Here is a 24,554-nt window from a genome sequence, read left to right as displayed (position 1 = left end):
TTCGACTCAGCCTCTAACAGAAATAAGTACCGGGAATCTTCCTGGGGGGGTAAGGGCGGCCGGTCCGCAGAGCTGACAACCTCACGCCACCTGTGAGGCGACGGTCTAGAAAATGTGGGAGCCACGACGTCTCATAACCTTATGGACCTCCACGGCCTGTTACAGGGATAGCTTTATGGTCTATTAAACTGCGCAGTCAGTAACTCAGATTACATAGCGTCGAATGGTAGGATCGCAAATTAATAATAAAGCGGAAGGGATGTGGAAGGAAAGGGGCATGGCATAATTTGTGGCACGGTCCAGGTATTCGTCTGGAGAGACTAAGGAAAACCACAAAAGCCTTTAGTCAGGACATTCGGCCTCAAGGCCGGGACGTGAGTCTGTGACCTCCAGAATGAAAGACAGAAGAGCTATCCACTCGTTTTATGTGCAGGGGAGGTAAGCTTGGCAGCAATAGACGCCGTATCTGGAAGAGGTGAACATGAACGGAAATTAGCAAAGGATCCGTTTGGAAAACAAGACGTGTGTAGGCATGGACTGCTCATGTGTACCGTTGTTAACTTCACCATTGCTTTGGGCTGTAGGCACATTGGACCTAGAAACCAGGAAAATATAGGTAAACTTGTCCCGGTACTTAATTAGGTGAGCACAACATCCTGAAGACATGAGAGAGTGGAGGTATAGCTCCACTGCAAGTCTTGACCTCGGCACTACATGGAGATGAGTGGTCAGTTTAACGCCCCATCCGCTTTACTCCGAGATAAATCGCTCGGGTGGGTCACAGAGCCGGGCTGGACTCAATGAAAAGGACAAATCCGCGAATCGAAGTGTGACCGTGCAGCCTGTACCCTTCACTATACCGACTGAGCTATCGTGACTCCTCGGTAATGATAAACGCGCACAGCTTGACAACAACCTTCACAAAGAAACAGTCTTTAACAAGAAGGTATTTTTTATTTCTCCGGGCTTGCGTCAGATGGCAGGCATTTTTGGTGGTGCTAGGAGGAGATATATCACTGCCCCCCCTTCCCCTGGTACTGTTGAAGGTATTGAATTACGTTCTAATTCATCCTACATATGTATTCTTGCAGCGAAATCTTCCAGTGACACGGCTGAAATTACTTACTTGGGCATTAATTATTTAAAGTTCCTTTTCCAGCCACCAATACGTCTGCAAGGCTACTCCCCCTCTCCTCCCCCACCCACGGGTCCCAACAGCCGGTGAAATGTCGCTCATGTTACGTCATTAAACTTCGGCGATGAAGTTAGTTTTAGTGCTGAGGTGTAACAACGAAATGGATTACGGAGGAGTCAACGGAACGAGATGCCAGTTTGAAGAAAACGCGATACGTCAGAATTCCTGCAGAAGTGGGTGTGGAGCCGTGTATGGAACTCCGAGAGACAGGCTCTCAAACAAATGCCTTCTCTTCATCAGGTCTGTCATCAAGATCTAAAAGTTTGTGGTGTTATTAACCTCCTTGTTTTTATTTCAAACACACGTCGTTTCGGAGATAGGGACTAGCTCTACCAATTGGGTCCAATTGAGTAGGTTCCACCTGAAGACGGAGACAGAGCCCAGTCTCCGAAACGTGTGTTTCAAATAAAAATATGACGATGGATAACATCCAGAAACACAATAATTATATGTCTGTCATTATTGCGAATTCTTTAAATGCTGGAAACCCCAGTCCTGCATACCGTGTAGAAACACAACTCTCTTCAGCTATAAATATGTTTACAGGCCTATGTGTTACCGTTCTGTCTACCTAATTACGGTTGGATAACTGATAGTCCCATATTCAGTTTGTTACAATTTCCTTGCACAGTGGAACCTCGAACTTCGAACACAATCCGTTCCATGAGACGGTTCGACTTTCAAGATAAATTTTCCCATCTCAAATAATGTAAATTAAATTAATCCGTTCAAGAACCCAAAAATTTACCCACTATAAAATATTTTAAGTGCATATTTCAAAAGATCATGTTAGTAAATGATGATAAAACAAGTATACTTAATTTCGTTTTTATTTATAACAGTACATAAAAATATTGTATAATAAGCAATCGATAATAAAATTAGGAGCGATACAGAGCAGTCAGGTCCGATAAACGTGTACCACTTTCCCACTTAGGGATAAGTTTCCTTTTTCATTTCTATCATGGAAATTATGCGTTTTCTCTTAGGCTTTTCACCTCTAGTAACTGTCTTCAGTGCCATTATGAATGGGCATTATTAAAGATAATAGAAAAATAACCAAAACAAATAAATAAAGCCCTTAAAAAGCAGACTAAATTTGCGAGATGCCCACTCAAAGAATCACAGGAGAGCTGGCCGAGCAGCTGCGCGTGGGCCAAAGCAGAGAGAGAGAGAGGGAGAGAGAGAAAGAGAGAAGGCGACCACGTGACGACCACGCTATTCTTTGTTCGACTTTCGAGTTTTAAAACCGGCTTTTTCTCGAATTTTTTGTTCACGTTTGAAGGTGTTCGAACGTCAAACCGTTCGAAGTTCGAGGGTCCGCTCTATTTATGGGAGGTTCACGAAGGTCCCCAAAGGGTGGCCTTGATATCCTCTTTTTCTAAAATCGGTTGCTATTTTTCTTCCTTTCTTTAACTATTTCATTTTCATCCATTAATTCTCTCCGTCTGTTCCAGTGAGGAAGGTCGCCACACCGCGGTGTGCGCGAGAGTCCTCACCAGGCAGCACATTATCAAATCCTCGGTCTCCATGTTCGAGGTTTCATCTCTGACCCGGCAGCTCAGTGGTCGCAAAGAAAGTAAGAAAGTAAGAAAGTAAGTACACGGGTCTACGGACTAAGAACTATTTTGCGGACAGCAGGCCTAGTTTATTTTCTATTGTAACAAAGATGACTATTGTATTTCGTTCTGTCAAGGTGTGGTGCAGTGTTCTCTGCAGCAGCGGGTTTACTACACATACAGAGGACGTACACTTGGCTTTCTCTCAGTTATTTTTTTTATTAAAAAGATACAGGTATCCCTGTAACAGACCGTGGAGGCGCATAGGGTCGTGAGACGTCGAGGCTTCTACATAAAAATAGGCTCATAGATGGCGGTGAGGTTATCAGCCTTACGTGCCGGCCGCCCGTTATCCCCCAGGAAGATTCCTGGTACTCATTTCTGTTAGAGGCTGAGTCGAACCCAGAGCCATAGTGCGGCTGGAAGGATTAGGTCAATTGAAAAAATCCAGTGACCTCATGGGGAATCGAATCCGCTACCTTTCGGCTTGTAGCACAGTGCCTCAACCAAATACGCTACTCCGTGATTACTTAATTTAAATTTAAATATCTATAACTTTTGATAAATTATTAGCCCTCATCATGTCCCTGATGAATTCCGCCGTAAAAAAGCGTTCACTTTATGTACTTCGTTCAAAGGGAGCATAAAAATCAGTGTAAGAACGTTGCACAACACGGGAAACATCTCATCTGAAATGATATTTGTTTGTCAGGAAACTTCAATGTCGCAGAAAGCATGTGATGGTAACATAACATTTCCTTTCTACGTCAATACTATTGTATCCATGGGTCAGCCTTACGTCTGTATTTCTGAAAGAAAGAATGTGGAAGTTTTTCGTGTGTGACGCTGTTGTGTACCGATGAAGTATTACCATAGAAACAGAGACTTCTCAGGTTACATCAGCCAGGCGACCCAACAACGCAACTTCACTCAAGAGAAAGGATTACAGTAAACGTTCGCAAATTCGGTTTAATTGAGGGGAAGGTCATTTGGATTAACTGATAACCGGGATTAATGAAGGAGAAGATATCCCTAAAAGACAAAAAACTTAGAAAACGATGGAAAATGTAAACTTTAATAACAAGGGTAGTACTGATGAAAATAAATACAAATATATAACTGCGGCAATTTGTTCCTCTGTCAAAAGCTGAAATCCAGAGTTTCCTTCATCCAGCTCAAGCCAATCTTGGATATTTTATTGCATGGTTTCAGTCTCTCCAGCTGCCCTCAACACAGTCTGAAAGTCCTCTTCCTCTAATCCCTCTTTCTCCTAAATCCCACGTGGCTTTTAAACTATGTACTCAACTGTGAACAGAATTTTTCATTTTCCTTTATTTCAATCCGGATTAACTGTATCCAAATTAGCGATGATTTAGTGTATTAACGTTTCGTCTTCAGAATCTAGGGCCAGACGATAACAGAATTATCTGCCTAACCTATTATACATTCAATAAAATATATGTAAAAAAGTAAAGGTATCCCTGTAACAGGCCTTGGAGGCCCATAGGGTTGTCAGATATTGAGGTTCCCACATTTTCTAGACAGTCGGCTCACAGATGGAGGTAAGGATGTCAGCCCTACGCGCCGGACGCCCTTTACCCCCAAGAATATTCCTGGTACTCATTTCTGTTAGAGGCTGAGTCGACCCCAGGGCCACAGTGCGGTCTGGAAGGATTAGGTAAATTTAAAAAATTCAATGACTTCATCGGGATTCGATCCCACGACCCTCCGGCTTGTAGCATAGTGCTTCAACGAACTACGCTACCGCGTGCCCCCATAAAATATATGTGCATATTTGTAATCTATCTATCTGTCTGTCTGCCTATCTATCTATCTATCTATCTATCTATCTATCTATCTATATGTCTGTGCCTGTCTGTCTGTCCGACCGTCCATCCATCCATCTGTCAAGTTTGCTGTTGCGTGCACAAGTTTGAGGACAATTTCTTTTCCCATAATTTGCCCCGGGAGAAACCCCGTGACTTCAATATAAAGGCCCATTATTATAGTAACTAAAGATCCATTTACCTACTCACAAATATTAATATAGCACACGCGCTTTTATTTCAATATAAGGCACGAATTTCTGGTCTCGAAGGAAGGAACTGTATTGCTTAACAACGTAACCGAGGGGCCACTGAATTTCTTCCGTCAGCATGAGGTCGAGAAATGATGAATGGTTATCGATAAATGCTGCAAAGTTACAGAAGAAATAAAGACATTGCTTACAATCTCTGACGTTCTTTTCAAAGTAAGAAAGAACCCCGTACGGGAGGTCTGCATGTGAGGTACTCTTAGAGCCTACACGGCAAACTTCCATTAAACATTGCGAGATAATTCCGAAATTTCTGCAGTACTGGTCCAGAATAAAGGCCGGTTTACATAAGGTCCTAAATTGACTCTTCAGTGCATCCCACAAACCGCTGGAGAGTTCTTGAAAATCGATATTGGAGGCTTCCACCAGACGATTTCTTTTATTGCTAGTGAGGTGGGACTAAGTCCCTTGTACTGCGGCCACTTCTGGCCTATTGTACCAGCCCCAGATGATAGGGGAGGGTGATTGTGGAGCAATTGGTGGAATGAAGATTGGCAGGGGAAACCGAAGTACTCGGAGAAAACCTGCCCCAGCGCCACTTTGTCTACCACAAATCCCACTTGACCAGACCCGGGATCGAACCCGGGCCGCCGCGGTGGGAAGGCAGCGACTAACCGCTTTAGCTATGGCGCGTCCCTCCACCAGACTGTAAGGCGTATTGGCCAGTTAAAAAGCTTACTTTATACAAAGATATAAATGGACTATTCCATGTATCCCACAAAATATTATACAGATTTTCTTGATATCCGACACAAGTCTTTTCATTGAAATTGTTGGGAAATTCCGATTTTCAGCCATATTGATCAAAGAAACTTGGTTTACGTAGGACATAAACGTACTTCTCTATATATTCCACGAAACGTTGAACAGATTCTCTCTCGCGATGCATAAGGATAGACGGAAGCTTTAAACTAACATTATATGTTAAAGAGAGAAGTTCTGGGAAGAACTGATTGCCTACCTTCATTTCACTGTAATTTGAGGTTCTGATACGACAAGTAGAAAGAAAACTTAAGCATGTAGGAGTAATGAAGTCAATAAAACAGTACAATCTGGGAGACTTCAGTGTTGGTATTACTGATGGGAGTTATTTATGACGTAGGCCGTTGAAATGGCTTCAGGTGGCATGATATATGTACCAGGAATTCAGAAAATCAGTTTGGGCACTGAGGCAAGATGATTACCTCGAAAATACGAGAGGCTGCAGAGTGGGTATTACTGATGGGAAGGATTTATGATGCATGCCATTGAAATGACCTCAGATGGCATGACATAGATGTACATAGCAAGTTTCATGACGATCGGTTCAATAATTCATATAATATTAAGGTTATTACCTCAACAATTTGAGATACTGTAATGTTGGTACTACTGAAGAGAGGTATTTATAAATTATGTAGTTGAGTTTGGCTCAAATGGCATGACATACGCACAAAGTTTCATAAAGATCGGTGCAACCATTCAAAAGTGAATAAGGGGATACACATACAAACATGCAGGCAGCAAGGTGATCTCACAAGCCTACTTTTTTTCAAAATAAGGGAAATAGTTAAAAATAGCTGTAAAGACAAGAATGTTTATTACACATACGTAAATTGATCGAGTTCATAAATGGTAGATGGCCCTTATTACACTTCTAATTTGGTGGAAGGGAGAACAGGCCAACCATTTTCAGCAATAAGCTAATGAAAATTAGCTGGAATCTCAGTAGTGGTACCAAACATTGTGGTCACAGATCTGACTGTGTGACAAATCAGCATGTGGTTTTCTATTATCTGTGCCTGTGTGTGTTTACAGGCAGGTATTCATAGAATTTGCTGTCTGATGCAGGTCGAACAGAGGGGGAAACTGCGTGTGTCCATGTGGCCAGAATAACAGCGGGGACATTCTCAAGCAAATAGCAGAATACACTGGACATTGTCTGGCTAATGTAATTGAATGCGCGCCGTCTTAACTCTCGCATGACACGAAGAACTGAAATAAAGGAGAGGACACACACAGAAGGAAAATAAATATAGAAATACGCAAACAAATGAAGAAAAAGAAATATGTTTCATTGCAATTTTCTCTTCGGTAATTTGGCTTACGCCAGACAATACACCATCCTTTTGTTTTTAATATTTCCTTATAAGCATAGATGTTAACTGAATTCTAGCCCTCTGAGTAATTCATTCGTCAATAGTGTAGTGTAGTGCAGTGTTACGAACATACAGTCATTGCTTGTGTTCTGAGGCGTCATTATCCGATGCAGATTTTATTCTGTTCCTCCATTCCTCCTAGAGTGATTAGGGCCAACTCCCGTCCTCAAGTAAGAAACCTATTCGAACGAGGAACAAGTTCAAGAAAGAAGCCTACATTATTGAACATTTCCGCCTGCTGATTAGACAGCCCACATATCTCTGTAGTGAGACAAAATTACTAACTCTCAGGCGCCACCAACAGCCATTATGAAGCGAGCGACTGATTTAGGAACTACAGCGGCGACGGTGGGTGGGGGCGGGGGGTAGGGTTGAATAGAAGAAAATCCACGTCTCTTTAATTCATTTCTGGTGATGATTAACTACAATTTACCACCACAGCCCTCTACATATAAGTTTATTAGTTCATTATGCGGGGTCACGGTTTTTTAAATGTTTGGCTATGCCTACTCCTTGTACCGCTACACACACAGTTGAGATAGAGGTGTCAAACAGCCATACATTCGAAGGACACAATGGTCTCTCACTAGCTGGTTTGCTTCCTTTTATGCTCTTGATCTTACCAGCAATTCTTTGCACACAGGTATTAGGTGAGAGCAAGGAAGAAAAACAGAAAACAAAATATATATGAGGAAATAAGAACAGAATAAAAAAGAAGGAAATAAATATACCTCATTATGGTTTAACAAGTGTCAGACCAGAGCTCGTGGAGTACTCAGCTCATGAGAGTTACTGCACAAAGTATGCTCATGATCCGAACTTGAGTTCCAGACATTTACACAATACTAGGATCAGAGAAAGTTGTGATCTGTATATTGGCAAAATATTCTGGGCATTGTGTAGCCTGGGCCGTGTCTTCATTTGATTTATGCACCCCTGTTCTTATGGCACGGATGTTAAACCTCGACGTCAATTTTATTTCGTCTTCATCAACCTAACAGCAAAATTGTGGGCCGCTAAAATAAGTCGTAAAGCGAAAGTAATTCATACCAGATAACTTCAATACTTTCTGTTAATAGCATCCGTAAAATCCTCTGAATGAAAACTTCAATTCAGCCTTTATTTGAAACACTACGCTCAACTGAATTGTGCTTGTAGCTCCTAAAGGGTTCTGACGATGATGTATAACACTCAGGGCTACTGGGATCTTGGGAGTTGTCCATCGTCTGGTATTAAAAAAAAAAGAGAGAATATCAACACTGATTGCGGTCGGTGTCTCCCTTCTCACCTGAAGATGGAAACAGATCCAGTTTCCGAAAACATTTGTGTTCTCTAGTGTTTAGAATACCGGACGATAGACAAAGTCCAAAAACTCAGTAATTCTGAGTAGATTACTCGTATGCCTGTGTTTATGTTTAATACTTACGTACTCATGGAGCTGAGCCCTTCTGGAGGTGCTGCCAATTCTGCAGCTAGTCAAGAATTTCCCAGCATTTTACGGAACCCGAAAGTTCATTACCGTGTTCACAAGAGCCCTCCACGTGTCCCTATCCTGAGCCAGATCAATCCAATCAATACCATCCCATCCTATCTCTCTAAGATCCATTTTAATATTGTTTACCCACCTACGCCTTGATCTTCCCAGTGGTCTCTTTCCTTCTGGCTTTCCCACCAATATCCTATACGCATTCCTTGTCTCCCCCATTCGTGCTACATGCCCCGCCCACCTCATCCTCCTTGACTTGATCATTCTAATTATACTTGGAGAAGAGTACAAGCTATGAATTTATGTTTAATATTGAAGATAAATTCGTACATCTCGAAAAGGTAAACAGGCGTGCCCACGACAAAACCATAAGTTACGTATACCTTTTCATAATCCGACACAAGGCATCTACAGAAAGAAACGAAAATAAACACACCAGTAAACGCATGAAACATCATGGTCGAACGGCTGTAAATCCTGCTTCATATTCAGAGGGTACCAGTTTCAAACCATGGCACGGAGACCAGATATACTAAGGTTCTTTGTGCCTTTTCTCCATCTCTCCGAACAGATGGCTCTTGATATTACTTCTGTTGCGTCTGTCATTCGACGCCACAGATTCTGAGCAATTGTAGACGTCCTTAAAGGAGTCAACGAACGTCTTCTCTGTCGGAATTACGGGACGCCTTGTTTTCATTCTCCTGGAACCGAACTAATATCATCAGATGACTTAGACATATACTTTCTCTCAGTGTAGTGCTGTCGCTAAGGAGCGTCATGTTAATTCCCCAGGTGTCGTGGATGACGTCAGTGCTGAGCGCTCTGTTTCATTCAGACATATGTACGTGTATCTTCGAGAGAAGAGACCTGGAATGATCTGGATGTTTGTGACAACCATTACATGTCAAACACAGCGACACTGCCCACTGTCTGAATTATATTAGGTGTTTAAGTTTTGAGGTTTTCACGGCGATGACTATGAAGAAAGTCGTCTTCTGGGTTGTGGCGCCACAACCCANACAGTGTATATGGGGGCACAAAATGGCGAGGTTGTTTCGCCTGTCTCTCCGTTTGCATTTTTAGGACAATTCGTTCTGGGGATCCACATTGAAATTGTTGTGCGTGTTCAATTTTTATGAATGTCGTCTTCTGGGACCGGTCTAGAAAACCGAAAATAACGGCCGTGGGGATTCGTTGCCCTGACCACGCGACACCCTCTATCCGCTAAAGTTGGCACTAACTTCGCCGACAAGCGGCGGTCGCTCGGTAGGTATAGTTCTCTTGCGGACTAAAACCATGGAGTTTTCTTATCGTCTTCTGGGATGTGGCGCTGTGTAGATATTGTGTAAATCGACGCTTCGGAGGAATGTATCAACTCCATCTTCAGGGTATAAAAATCCGCGAACGAGGAACCAGCGTGTGCAGGTGGCTGCAGACTTGCTTCCAAAAGTTGTCCAGGTCAGTATTCACTAACCAACCAAGCCATTCAGTCTGAGGTACAGAGAGCTCATCCCCCCGCCAAAGCACCATATATATGCAGAGAAATATATTCCTGAAAGAGTACACATAATTTGAAATGTATTCTTGCACTTCGTCTGGCACTTTCGGAGATTGAAACATGTGGGACGGACATATGGAATCCCTCATAATGCCTCCTTTTCATTTAGTGCTCGCAAAAAATTCATTATGTACGTAGCTTCAATTGTGAATTTATTAAACTGCAGTCAGAAATATTGCATCTTTGTATCTGGACAAGATTCGGAGATTAGTGTGTGTTTCTATGTAGTAGTAGGAGAGAGATTGAAGAAGGGATGTTTTAGGAAAGTCGAAACAAATACGTACGCCCACTCTTGTGCCCAAGGTAAGCAAGTAAATGCGAGGCATGAATATCGTACGTCAGCGGTGATTCTGCAAATCGTTAACAAGAATGGGTTTCTAGAGGAGCGACTAGCTCTTCCTTGTCACAATCTCATTACATCCCAAGAATAAACAATGGATCTAAACTTAGAATCAATAAGCCCGAGGGGTGTACAAGACAAGTTTCATTACGCTGACTTCTATCTGCGGCCCCTGCGGCGTTGAGCGGGTACACGACATCGTAATCAGCTTCATAACACGTGCTAACGTCATCAAATCAAGACACATAAGGTGGACAGAACGTGCTGCAAGTATAGGTCCGTCCGTCTGGAGAGACTAGTCTCGGGGCTGGGACCGAGGGATCGGGGTTCGAATGGCGGGAGAGGAGATTATTCTATTATGCATAGCGTCTAGACTTCTTCCTAATGCGCACCGCGGACCCTTTCCAAGGGGGTGAAGCTACTGAGGGGTAGAACTGACAACCACTGCCATCTAGTGGCGAGGTTAATTGTGTAGCTATACCTACATTCCAGTATCTTCTTGGCGTTGTGCTTAAACGACCACAGGGAAACATTTACCTTTACCTCCATGATGAGATGAGAAATGCACACAAAATATTAATAGGGAAATCTGAAGGAGAGAAAACACATGGAGGAACTTTGAGGGAACAGGGAGATAATATTAAAATCTACCATAAATAAGCACAATTGAGATACAGGACCGGGTCCACGGATAGATTCTTACGAAAACCGCAATGGCCCTTTGGATTCCATAATACACAAGAGATTTCTTGACCTACCGGCCATTAGCCTTTCATGCACCATGGGCCGAACAGGAACAATTGGAAGCACGAGACATGTACGGAAGGCGGAAATGAGAAATTCATACAAAACTGTGATCGGAAAACATGACACGACGATCTCTTGCCGTAGATAGGCGATTGTTCATCGGCTTTCAAGGAAGATTCTATTCCCTAGCGTCCATAATAATAACAGCCATGATAGCATAGTCGGTATAGCGACTGGCTACTGGCTGGACGTGAGGAGCCGGGATGGCGCAGTCGGTACAGCGACTGGCTACGGGCTGGCCGTGAGGAGCCGGGATAGCGCAGTCGGTATAGCGACTGGCTACTGGCTGGACGTGAGGAGCCGGGATAGCGCAGTCGGTATAGCGACTGGCTACTGGATGGAAGGCCGAGATATCGGAGTTCAAGTCCCGGTACAACCAAGATTTATATCCCGTACACGACGTTCAGACCGATTGCGGGGCTCACCCATCCTCACATCCAATGGGTACCGGGGGCTCTTTCCTCGGGGGTAAAGCGGCCGGGGCGTGAAGCTGACCACTCACCTCCAACTAGTGCCGAGGTCAAGAAAACGTGGATCTACATGTCCACTCCCACATACGTCTTCATGGCGTAGTGCTTAATTAGTTAAGCACAGGGACAACTTTACAACAGTAACAGCTGCAGCAAGAGAAGTGTGATGCACCGCGATACTTGAGCAAGACCGCAGATGAACATGCTGATGATAAGGGTGAAAGCGAATGATTCGAGAGCAGTTGTGGAATAATAATTGGGGAAGCTGTCAGTCTGCCCACCATAAATCGCACGGGAATCAGCCTGGGATTAAATCCGGGTATCCGTGAAGACTGTGGTGCTGTGAAGGTATTTTGTTCGATAATGATACCAACTTAAACCGGAGATACCGCAAAATGTTGCAATTCCTGGCTTCCCTTAAATGATGCCAACTTAAACCAGAGATACCGCAAAATGTTGCAATTCCTGGCTTCCCTTAAATGGTGCCAACTTAAACCAGAGATACCGCAAACTGTTGCAATTCCTGGCTTCCCATAAATGGTGCCATACTTAGAGAGAGTGAAACAGAAAGGAGAGATTATTGTTACTGTACTTATAGCATAGTTTCCACTAGTACAGCATAGCCTACATAAACCGGGCAAGAAATTAAGCGAAAAACCTGTTTTTATTTAAAACATTCCCCGTACACGAGAGTGCAAAGTGACAACCAACGTAAAAGTGTCTATTAATAACCTGAAATTGTTTTGCTCAGAAAGCGAAATGAAACACAGGAATTAACGGGGAGCAATCTGCTTTGGTATTTATACTTTGTGTTCATGGAAATTTCTTCTTAGCTTGCTTCCTGGAATGTATTTGGCCGGGAACAAGATCCCCGTCACGAACTGGGACGAAATAAACTTACATCGAAGGCAGCCGAATACTTCAGTGCGGTATAGACAGGAGGGAAGCGTAGGCCGTGCCATGGCTTTGCGGTTAGTCGCCGGTTTCGAGCTCAGGTCAGGTCATGTGGGATTTGTGGTGGACAAAGTGGCACTGGGGCAGGTTTTCAGAGAGTACTTCGATTTCCCCTGCCAATTATTATTTCACAGACTGCTCCACATTCATCATTTATCATCCGGGGCTGGTACAAAAGGCCAGTTAGTGGCCGACGCACCAAGTGGACTCAGTCTCACCCCACCCCAAGAAATTAAACGAACTAAAGTGGGGGGATGAATTACGCAATTAAAGACTAAAAAAGTACCCACAGAATAGGAGCTTGGATGAACCTCGTAGCCGGTAGAGAAATATTTCTCCCCCCTGGCAGAAATCGAACCCCGGCTAAACCTACTGAGCTAGCCCAGCTCCAAACCTCTCTTCGCAGATTGTCGTATATAAATCTACCGAACTGACTTTGTCACTTGCTTATAACATCTTGGCACGGAACACATAGAAAACACAGCTCTTCTACTGTTGCGTCCAACTGTTGCATTATTAAGAATCTACTATCTAACAAGGGGAACGTGTTTACCGAGCCGTTGCCCAGAAACGGCCGCTGTTTACAGAGTCACTGTTTAGCAACTTATGTATACGTCACAATATTTTGCCTGGAAATAAGAAGTCTGAAACGGAAATGTGTCTTAAACAGAACATACCTCTTGATTCTTTCATAATCAGAGCGTGCTATATGAATTGTTATTATATCTTCAGGTTATGAAATATGATACCGAATGTCGCGTCATTTTCATTCTTATGATTTCAAAAATTCTTTTTTAATTCCTTGGGGTGGAGTCAAACTCGAGTCCCCTCGGTACGTCGGCCACTAGTTGGCCTATTGTGCCAGTCCTGGTAATGGATAAGTGTGGAGCACTCGTTGGAATGAGAAATGGCAGGGGAAGTCGAAGTATTCGGAGAAAACCTGCCCCAGTGCCACTTTGGTCACCACAAACCCAACATGTTCTGACCTGGAATGGAACTCGGGCCACCGCGGTAGGAAGCCGACGACTAACCGTTTAAGCTATGACACGACCCTGACATAAATACTTAGGAAGGATTACGATTTAATTCTGCAATGGGTTCCATGTTAAAAACACATTATTTTACATTTCATACAAAAAAGTTTTTAACAGAAATGCACATTTTATACGAAAAATTTCGGAGGTCAAAAACTAAATGGTGCTTCTGATATCCACATTAAAGCCATGTTGTATTGTTGTTCTGCTGCTGGATGGCGTTCCTATCATCTTCAATAAAATTTAGTCGTCTAGTTCACATTTATTAGCGGTAAGACGAGGCTCCCGCAACCCACACAGACACACAGCCTACGTACATGTCAAGAACTTAGTGCTTTACATATGTTCGTTCTGCACGAGATCAGCCCACAAATATAAAACATCCGCAAGGTCAATAAACACGACTCTTCTGCAATTGATTCTAAGCTCTAAGGTACCTACTGAGCCACTGTAACAGAAGCTGTCGGCTCACGTCATCACCCAAGCATCCAGCAGAGTGCATGACACTCTTCATGAGCAGTGGTACAATCTTTTGCCGCTAGATGTTGAACGGAGACAGTAATTTCAGGAATGAAGCTTTCAGAGCGCGAAATTTTGAATGTTAAATGGTAACCCGCAAGTGAGCAAATGTCGTAGACTGAACCTATAATTAAAAGTTCACTGCCAAAGCAAGGTGCAAAGACAGTTAGGTATAGTAATGTAAATGTACCCCAACCTGCATGGCGTGACATGAATCCTAAAATGTCGCGGTGTTTAAGTTCAAATACATTTCGACACATTAACAATAACACAAAAGTATGATAAAGTAAAGAAAAAGGTAAAACTATGCGTGTCACAGTTGGTGGGGGTCCCATAAGGTTTTGAAACGTCGAAGCTCACACATTTTCTAGACAGTCGGGCAACTGATGGCGGTGAGATTGTCAGCCTTACGCGCCGGCCGCCCTCTACCCCCAGGAAGATTCTTGCACTCAGTGCTGTCAGAAGCTGAGTAGACCCCAGTGCCATATTAAGGCTGGAAGGATTAGGTCAATTGGAAAAATCCACCTCATAGGGAATCGAACCCACGACCTTCCGGCTTGTAGCCTCAACCAACTATGCTACCTCTTTTCAGCCATGCTTTACTATCTAATCACTCTTTTCTTTTTTACATCGTTAATGTTTCGATAATTTTCATATTTCTCCAACTGTTCCATGACGCTCATTTATTTAAAGTTAATTCTATTTCTTTGCTATTCTGTTCGTTTATTACGCGCTGCAGAAATGTCAATATGTCATGATTTTCTGTGCATACACATACACTTATTAACACGTAAACACATAAAGTTACATTAATACGTAATTTTGTATGTCGTGAAACATGAGACAGGGTGATTCAAAATCCTATGGTCTAAATTTATGGGGCTTTGGTGGGACAGTCTGGGGCTAAACTGTCCTCTGAGGAGGACCTCTTTCACATGCGACCCGACAAGTGGCAGCGAATGGATTAACATATGTATGTTTCGACCCGCATGGGGTCATTTTCAGATATTGATTTGCACACACAACACCTGAGGATGATTCTATGAGGGTCGAAACATGTAGTGGAACAGAAGTGAAGAAATTACAGTTGCGTTGACGATGAACTATGTATCATTAGCTATACTCAAGCAACAGAAGGCAAGCAATAAGAACAGCAGGTACATAAGACTTCCTTCTCCTGCATGTTGCGACTATTGCAGAAAACGTGGGTTAGTGGCATGAATGAAATATTTCCCTGAAACTTCAGTGTACCGTCGCAGACACGTGTCTATTAGACTGCCTGTTAGCTGGATAATGAAGCTAGNATACGTCTTCATGGCGTAGTGCTTAATTAGTTAAGCACAGGGACAACTTTACAACAGTAACAGCTGCAGCAAGAGAAGTGTGATGCACCGCGATACTTGAGCAAGACCGCAGATGAACATGCTGATGATAAGGGTGAAAGCGAATGATTCGAGAGCAGTTGTGGAATAATAATTGGGGAAGCTGTCAGTCTGCCCACCATAAATCGCACGGGAATCAGCCTGGGATTAAATCCGGGTATCCGTGAAGACTGTGGTGCTGTGAAGGTATTTTGTTCGATAATGATACCAACTTAAACCGGAGATACCGCAAAATGTTGCAATTCCTGGCTTCCCTTAAATGATGCCAACTTAAACCAGAGATACCGCAAAATGTTGCAATTCCTGGCTTCCCTTAAATGGTGCCAACTTAAACCAGAGATACCGCAAAATGTTGCAATTCCTGGCTTCCCATAAATGGTGCCATACTTAGAGAGAGTGAAACAGAAAGGAGAGATTATTGTTACTGTACTTATAGCATAGTTTCCACTAGTACAGCATAGCCTACATAAACCGGGCAAGAAATTAAGCGAAAAACCTGTTTTTATTTAAAACATTCCCCGTACACGAGAGTGCAAAGTGACAACCAACGTAAAAGTGTCTATTAATAACCTGAAATTGTTTTGCTCAGAAAGCGAAATGAAACACAGGAATTAACGGGGAGCAATCTGCTTTGGTATTTATACTTTGTGTTCATGGAAATTTCTTCTTAGCTTGCTTCCTGGAATGTATTTGGCCGGGAACAAGATCCCCGTCACGAACTGGGACGAAATAAACTTACATCGAAGGCAGCCGAATACTTCAGTGCGGTATAGACAGGAGGGAAGCGTAGGCCGTGCCATGGCTTTGCGGTTAGTCGCCGGTTTCGAGCTCAGGTCAGGTCATGTGGGATTTGTGGTGGACAAAGTGGCACTGGGGCAGGTTTTCAGAGAGTACTTCGATTTCCCCTGCCAATTATTATTTCACAGACTGCTCCACATTCATCATTTATCATCCGGGGCTGGTACAAAAGGCCAGTTAGTGGCCGACGCACCAAGTGGACTCAGTCTCACCCCACCCCAAGAAATTAAACGAACTAAAGTGGGGGGATGAATTACGCAATTAAAGACTAAAAAAGTACCCACAGAATAGGAGCTTGGATGAACCTCGTAGCCGGTAGAGAAATATTTCTCCCCCCTGGCAGAAATCGAACCCCGGCTAAACCTACTGAGCTAGCCCAGCTCCAAACCTCTCTTCGCAGATTGTCGTATATAAATCTACCGAACTGACTTTGTCACTTGCTTATAACATCTTGGCACGGAACACATAGAAAACACAGCTCTTCTACTGTTGCGTCCAACTGTTGCATTATTAAGAATCTACTATCTAACAAGGGGAACGTGTTTACCGAGCCGTTGCCCAGAAACGGCCGCTGTTTACAGAGTCACTGTTTAGCAACTTATGTATACGTCACAATATTTTGCCTGGAAATAAGAAGTCTGAAACGGAAATGTGTCTTAAACAGAAGATACCTCTTGATTCTATCATAATCAGAGCGTGCTATATGAATTGTTATTATATCTTCAGGTTATGAAATATGATACCGAATGTCGCGTCATTTTCATTCTTATGATTTCAAAAATTCTTTTTTAATTCCTTGGGGTGGAGTCAAACTCGAGTCCCCTCGGTACGTCGGCCACTAGTTGGCCTATTGTGCCAGTCCTGGTAATGGATAAGTGTGGAGCACTCGTTGGAATGAGAAATGGCAGGGGAAGTCGAAGTATTCGGAGAAAACCTGCCCCAGTGCCACTTTGGTCACCACAAACCCAACATGTTCTGACCTGGAATGGAACTCGGGCCACCGCGGTAGGAAGCCGACGACTAACCGTTTAAGCTATGACACGACCCTGACATAAATACTTAGGAAGGATTACGATTTAATTCTGCAATGGGTTCCATGTTAAAAACACATTATTTTACATTTCATACAAAAAAGTTTTTAACAGAAATGCACATTTTATACGAAAAATTTCGGAGGTCAAAAACTAAATGGTGCTTCTGATATCCACATTAAAGCCATGTTGTATTGTTGTTCTGCTGCTGGATGGCGTTCCTATCATCTTCAATAAAATTTAGTCGTCTAGTTCACATTTATTAGCGGTAAGACAAGGCTCCCGCAACCCACACAGACACACAGCCTACGTACATGTCAAGAACTTAGTGCTTTACATATGTTCGTTCTGCACGAGATCAGCCCACAAATATAAAACATCCGCAAGGTCAATAAACACGACTCTTCTGCAATTGATTCTAAGCTCTAAGGTACCTACTGAGCCACTGTAACAGAAGCTGTCGGCTCACGTCATCACCCAAGCATCCAGCAGAGTGCATGACACTCTTCATGAGCAGTGGTACAATCTTTTGCCGCTAGATGTTGAACGGAGACAGTAATTTCAGGAATGAAGCTTTCAGAGCGCGAAATTTTGAATGTTAAATGGTAACCCGCAAGTGAGCAAATGTCGTAGACAGAACCTATAATTAAAAGTTCACTGCCAAAGCAAGGTGCAAAGACAGTTAGGTATAGTATAAATGTACCCCAACCTGCATGGCGTGACATGAATCGTAAAATGTCGCGGTGTTTAAGTTCAAATACATTTCGACACATTAACAATAACACAAAAGTATGATAAAGTAAAGAAAAAGGTAAAACTATGCCTGTCACAGTTGGTGGGGGTCCCATAAGGTTTTGAAACGTCGAAGCTCACACATTTTCTAGACAGTCGGGCAACTGATGGCGGTGAGATTGTCAGCCTTACGCGCCGGCCGCCCTCTACCCCCAGGAAGATTCTTGCACTCAGTGCTGTCAGAAGCTGAGTAGACCCCAGTGCCATATTAAGGCTGGAAGGATTAGGTCAATTGGAAAAATCCACCTCATAGGGAATCGAACCCACGACCTTCCGGCTTGTAGCCTCAACCAACTATGCTACCTCTTTTCAGCCATGCTTTACTATCTAATCACTCTTTTCTTTTTTACATCGTTAATGTTTCGATAATTTTCATATTTCTCCAACTGTTCCATAATGCTCATTTATTTAAAGTTTATTCTATTTCTTTGCTATTCTGTTCGTTTATTACGCGCTGCAGAAATGTCAATATGTCATGATTTTCTGTGCATACACATACACTTATTAACACGTAAACACATAAAGTTACATTAATACATAATTTTGTATGTCGTGAAACATGAGACAGGGTGATTCAAAATCCCATGGTCTAAATTTAGGGGGCTTTGGTGGGACAGTTTGGGGCTAAACTGTCCCCTCTGAGGAGGACCTCTTTCACATGCGTTCCGACAAGTGACAGTGAATGGATTAACATATGTATGTTTCGACCCGCATAGGGTCATTTTCAGATATTGATTTACACACACAACACCTGAGGATGATTCTATGAGGGTCTAAACATGTAGTGGAACAGAAGGAATAAATTACAGTTGCGTTGACGATGGAACATGTATCATTAGCTATACTCAGGCAACAGAAGGCAAGCAATAAGAACAGCAGGTACATAAGACTTCCTTCTCCTGCATGTTGCGACTATTGCAGAAAACGTGGGTTAGTGGCATGAATGAAATATTTCCCTGAAACGTCAGTGTACCGTGGCAGACACGTGTCTATTAGGCTGCCTCTTAACTGGATAATGAAGCTATTGTCCGCTCGATGTAGCTCTAGCATTTCGGCCACGAAATTGTTACCAGCATTCTTCGCATCAGTAAGTCGTGCCATCTACTTTCGCTGTCGAAATTAATGTGAATGCGCATTACGCTTCGTCTTGTGAGATTATGAAGGCTCCAACAGCATTACACTTGGAGTCACCCTGTACATAACGGCTAAACGTCCGTCTGCCTCTGTCCCATCTTGTTTGTGAGAAAACAGTACGTCCTAGAAAATATATAGTACAGGCAGAACATACTATTTTAAAGGCACGATACCGGTGAAATTATTAATTTTGTTGTAACATGCATGGGTTCGAGTCCAATATCAGTGTCTTCCCCCATTATTTTGCCCATAAGGAAAATGTTACGACCTCGTATACGTAACCTTCCTATATATATATTAGAGTGGTCACAGCAAAGAAACGTCTTAATACTGGGTTACGGCGTGTGGCACTTTCGATTTTCTTTAAGATAACTTGTTGGGTAGAGGGGCCGGGATAGCGCAGTCTGTACAGCGAGTGGCTACGAGCTTGACGGCCGAGGGGTCGAATTCGAGTCCGGTAGGAGCAAGAATTTCCTCTTCTCCACGTCGTTCAGTTTGGTTCAAGGTCCCACCCAGCCTCCTATCCAATGGGTGTCGGGAGATTTTTCGCCGGAGGTGCAGTGGCCGGGGCGTGAAGCTGATCACTCACCTGCAACTAGTTCCGAGATCAAGAAAGCGTGGATCTACACATCCACTTCTCCATAAGCGCTCATGGCGTAGTGCTTAAATAATGACAAGAACAACCTTACATTTTATCTTAGTGGGTGGATTCTAAAGGGTTCTGACGACAGTGTATATGACTCAGAATTACTGCGTTTTTGGGCTTTGTAAATGTCCGGTATTCTAAAGAAACACTAAAAACATATCGTTTAGAAACTGGATAGGTTTACGAAACGCTGTGCTTTTCTTTAGAATACCGAACGATGGGCAAACTTCAACAACAAAGTAATTCCGAACTTAATGGGTGCCTTAATATTTATAAATAGTGAACTGCTATTTCGTGTACACGAAATTCCAAATATATTAGAACCTTCGGAGTGTGGGAATACGTAACTTGTATAGTCTGAACCACAAGAAGATCAGAAAACGTAACGAGTTCGAAGCCAAGACCTTGAGACGTTGACTGGAAGTAACCAGTATGAACAACAGATACAGCTCCTGAAGTTGCATTGCAGATCTGTCTTCCTCTTTCAGAGAGAGCCTCTGGGATAGTATTGATTTCTTCCACTTCGAAAATTGGGCACAGAAGGAGAAAAATCTTATGCCTGATACATGAAATATCCTCTTTCAGTCAAACTGTGCATCGTTGGCAGAAAGGAATTGCTAAATATGGGAACTTTCCTCTTGGTGAGTTAAATTCGAAAAAGAGAACAGTCTCATTTCTAGTTCGAGGAGCCGGGATAGCGCAGTCGGTATAGCGACTGGCTACTGGCTGGACGTGAGGAGCCGGGATAGCGCAGTCGGTATAGCGACTGACTACTGGCTGGACGTGAGGAGCCGGGATAGCGCAGTCAATATAGAGACTGACTACTGGCTGGACGTGAGGAGCCGGGATAGCGCAGTCGGTATAGCGACTGACTACTGGCTGGACGTGAGGAGCCGGGATAGCGCAGTAGGTATAGCGACTGGCTAAGGGATGGACGACCGAGGGGGTCCCGATAGGATCAAGAATTTTCTCTTCTCCACGTCATCCAGACCAGCCCTTGGGTCTATCCAAACTGGTATCCAATGGGTACCGGGGCCCCTTTCCCTAGGGATAAAGCGGCCTGGGCGTGAAGCTCACCACTCATCTCCACTTAGTGCCGAAGTCAAGAAAATGTGGATCTATACATCCGCTCCCTCATAAGCCTTCATGGCTTACTGCTTAATTAGTTAAGTACAGAGACAACATTATCTATACATTTTTTATTTCTAATTCAGCAAAGAGATGGATGGTACCCAAAATACTAATATGACACCCCTAAATATTTCACATGTTATGAATATTTTCATTGCTAAACAAAACGAAGATTACTTAATACTATTATTCGCATCGTGTTTTGGCTTAACTTCAATTACAAAAGTTTTACATTTGTGTCTCTTCAAAAAGTTCTATTCTAAACAGAACATGGGACACACCTGCAGTCTTCTTTACGAAGTTTCTGTGAAGAAATTCCGGCTTACGCTGGAATTTGCCATTTGATATTTTCATTTTTATTTTTTTAATTTGGTTGTGTGTTTATAAACAGCTGTCTAAAATTTTAAGTGAAATCCAAAGGACGGGCCGTTTTAGTGAGGGATTACCCGCCTATTCCATATGGCTTTACCCAATAAAATCTGATGATCTGCTAGAAATAAAAAAAATGGATATTATATCTCCCAAATCGCGAAACATCTTCAAAATATAGAAACTAATTTAAGTAAAGAGCATAAAGCAAGAAATAACAAGTATAAATTGCGTATCAGAGTTAGCCCGCTGTATGGTACTTCCTGGTTCTGCCAGTAGACGCTCTTACATTAATATTTCCTTCGTAACTCCAGCCACTAGTTTCCTAGTGATGTTTATGAATTTGTTTTAAAATGAGTAGGTGCCTTGTTTCTTGCATTAGTTTTCTGAGAAAGCTGATGTTGCATGTTCCTGCGGAAACCCCCTACGTTCTGGTGATTTATCTTCACGCTCCCCCTCGGTGCCAGCCACTGCAACTGCTGCATTTAGGGTCCCTCCAGGAAGCGACACAAGATAAGAGAAACGACTTTCGAATTATACGGAGCCTACCCTGAGATAAGGAACCAGAGGCCTGCAGGCCCAGGCCGATAATGATAAGTCCCGGATATTAGCGCATCACGTGATCTGTTATCCCTCTTAGTTATTGTTAAATTATGGGACGCGTACCGTAAATGGCACGCAGTGGAAACAGACTCTGCCCCTGAAAAAATGAGAGATATTTTCAAGGATTGCCACACAGGACCTGTTCACTTTTTAACATAGAGATACCCCTCTTACTCCGTTTCTCTTCCTACGCTCCTGCTATCGTGCTCAGCGGTAAATATTATTGTTATTATTTTTGGAGAGGGTGGGTTTCCCAATTCGCTGCGACCAGTTGTTTATCTATTGTGAGTCCCCCTTTAATTTCTACCGTCGCCATGCCCTTCCAGTACGGGTGCTCGCTATCAGCCCCGTTCTGCCAGCGAGGTCGGCCCTCTGGCAGTGGTCCCCGATACTTCCCCATCTACCGGAGGAATTGGAAACTATTTTGGCGGGAAACTTTGTCTAAGTTTGCTCAGAGGTCTCCTAGAGACGTGAGGATGTTTTACGTGCCGTAAATCTACACACGGGACACACGGCTTAAAGTGCGGAGGACATGTTACCTGAATTCTTCCGACCTTAAAAATTACACGACCTCCGCCGGGTTTGAACCCGCGTACCTTGAGTCATGAGGTGGGAACCTTACCCCTAGACTACGGACGCCGCTTGCTCAGCGGTAATACTTCCGACTTAGTTTCTTGGGGTGGGGTGAGACTGAGTCCACTTGGTACTGCGGCCACTACTGGCCTGTTGTACCAGCCCCAGATGATGAATGTGGAGCAGTCCGTGGAATGAGAACTGGCAGGGGAAACAGAAGTACTCTGAGAAAAACTGCCACTTCATTCACCACAAATCCCATGACCTGAACTGGGCTCGAAGCTGGGCCACTACGCTGGGAAGCCGACGACTAACCGCCTAAGCTATGGCACGGCCTATGCTTCTGAATTACATTTGGGAGGTTCCTGGTTCGAATGTCGGTTGGGACATCGATTATCCTGAGATTTTGCTTGGTTTCACAAAAGGCCTTCAGGCGAATGTCGAGGTACCTTGAAATAAGTCTCGGCCGCTTCCTTCAGCACATTCTCCAATTCAACATTCATTAATTATCCTGTCACCCAAATCTAAATGTCTCAACTACCGAAAGTGGCGTTAAATCAATCATGAATAAATATCGCTAATTTTATGTATCTCGGATCTAATAATTCTGAAGCTCCATATGCGAACCGTAAGGTAAAGGTAAATTTGCTCCTGTGCTTAATTAAGCACCGCGCCAGGGAGCCGAGGTACAGCTCTACCATTCTTGACCTTGAAAATAGATAAGAGGTGAGTGCATATCAAACGCTAAAGGGGACGAGCCGCTGGAGTGTACTTTGCCCCATAGATCGTAAACATTGACGATAACTGGTAAGAACTACGCAGTTCATGTTTCTGACCCGTCAGGATCTTGCCGTAATGCGTACACATCTCTAAGTTTGGACAGTCAATGGGCATGAGTTGCCCAATCAGGCAACGTAACAAGAGCGACTTACCTCCACGTGAGGTTGGTGTAGTGCCACTTCTGGCCGTGAAGCGTGTAGCGCTTGCTCCTGAAGTGATTGGACGCGATATCTGGCAGGCCACACCGCGGTTTCTGAATCAATGACTTAGTCGCCTCGTCCATTTCACCCGTTGCAGGAATATTGCCGAACGTCTGCAAGCAAGGAACGCATTGGCTACAGGACAACGCATTCTGCGCGACTTGCAGGATCCTACAGCTTCAGAATTTACGGGCTTGAAATCTGAAAATGAAACATATCTCATATCCTGCAAGTACGCATTTCCAGGCTGGAGAAGAAATCCACAGACAGACAGACAGAAAGGGAGGAATTGAAGGGGAGGAGCAGGTGAAAATGAAAACTCATGGGAAAAGTGACAGAGATTTTTTATTACGGACTGACCTTGAAGGGAAGAGCATTGTTTCGTAGAACGTTCACAGGCTTCGCCCGTCCGTCCTTCCGATAAGTAAAAGTAAGTAAAGCTATCCCTGTAACAGGCCGTGAAGGCCCATAGGGCTGTGAGATGTTGAGGGTCCCACATTATCTACACCAGGGGTCTCCAAACATTTCGAAACGCAGGCCACATTAGGTAATTCAGCACTTTCAACGGGCCGGATAAAATGAGAAATTAATAGCTCTAGGTATACGACTTTTATTGAAAGCACAGAATTTCATAAACTAAATGCAAAGTACGTGAGAATAAATTATCGTATATTAATGACAACAGACAGTAGCAGCAAATGCTCATATTTTCACCACAAATTATATTAAAACAATTAATGTGAATGATGGAACTCTTTTTGCATTCTTAAAATCTGATTAAATTGAGGTTCAAATTTTGAAACGCTAATCACAAGTAGCGACTTTAAATGTTCATCGGATAAATTTTCCCTGTATTTCGACTTGATGTACTTCATCTGGGAAAAAGTTTGTTCACACAGATATGTCGTCCCAAAAATGGAGATAAATTTACAAGCAAATTTCTTTGCATTTGGAAATTGC

General features: G+C 43.3%; 2 protein-coding genes across 3 annotated transcripts in view; one reads left to right on the top strand and one right to left on the bottom strand.

The window, feature by feature from the left end:
- LOC111866280 (matrix metalloproteinase-2) overlaps window positions 1-24,554 on the bottom strand; it is a gene marked incomplete at its 5' end in the record, with an annotated part of 337,202 nt that overhangs the window by 143,032 nt on the left and 169,616 nt on the right. Inside the window, 1 exon segment of the mRNA XM_023855079.2 lies at window positions 23,547-23,707. Within this exon segment, the coding sequence (XP_023710847.1) occupies window positions 23,547-23,707 (161 nt within the window).
- LOC117282457 lies at window positions 1,212-6,808 on the top strand. Of its 2 annotated transcripts, none has more exons than XM_033752190.1 (3): window positions 1,212-1,435; window positions 2,653-2,782; window positions 6,647-6,808. In XM_033752190.1, exons 1-3 carry the CDS (start codon window positions 1,260-1,262, stop codon window positions 6,722-6,724), a joined length of 384 nt encoding a protein of 127 aa, XP_033608081.1. In that variant the 5' UTR covers window positions 1,212-1,259; the 3' UTR covers window positions 6,725-6,808. The 2 variants fall into 2 exon arrangements, with proteins under 2 accessions (XP_033608081.1, XP_033608080.1); XM_033752189.1 differs by having other exon boundaries at window positions 2,653-2,790; window positions 6,680-6,808.

Source organism: Cryptotermes secundus, unplaced genomic scaffold, assembly GCF_002891405.2.
Source record: "Cryptotermes secundus unplaced genomic scaffold, Csec_1.0 scaffold1025, whole genome shotgun sequence".
In the NCBI taxonomy this organism is placed as follows: domain Eukaryota; kingdom Metazoa; phylum Arthropoda; class Insecta; order Blattodea; family Kalotermitidae; genus Cryptotermes; species Cryptotermes secundus.
This window is presented reverse-complemented; position numbering and strand designations above follow the sequence as displayed.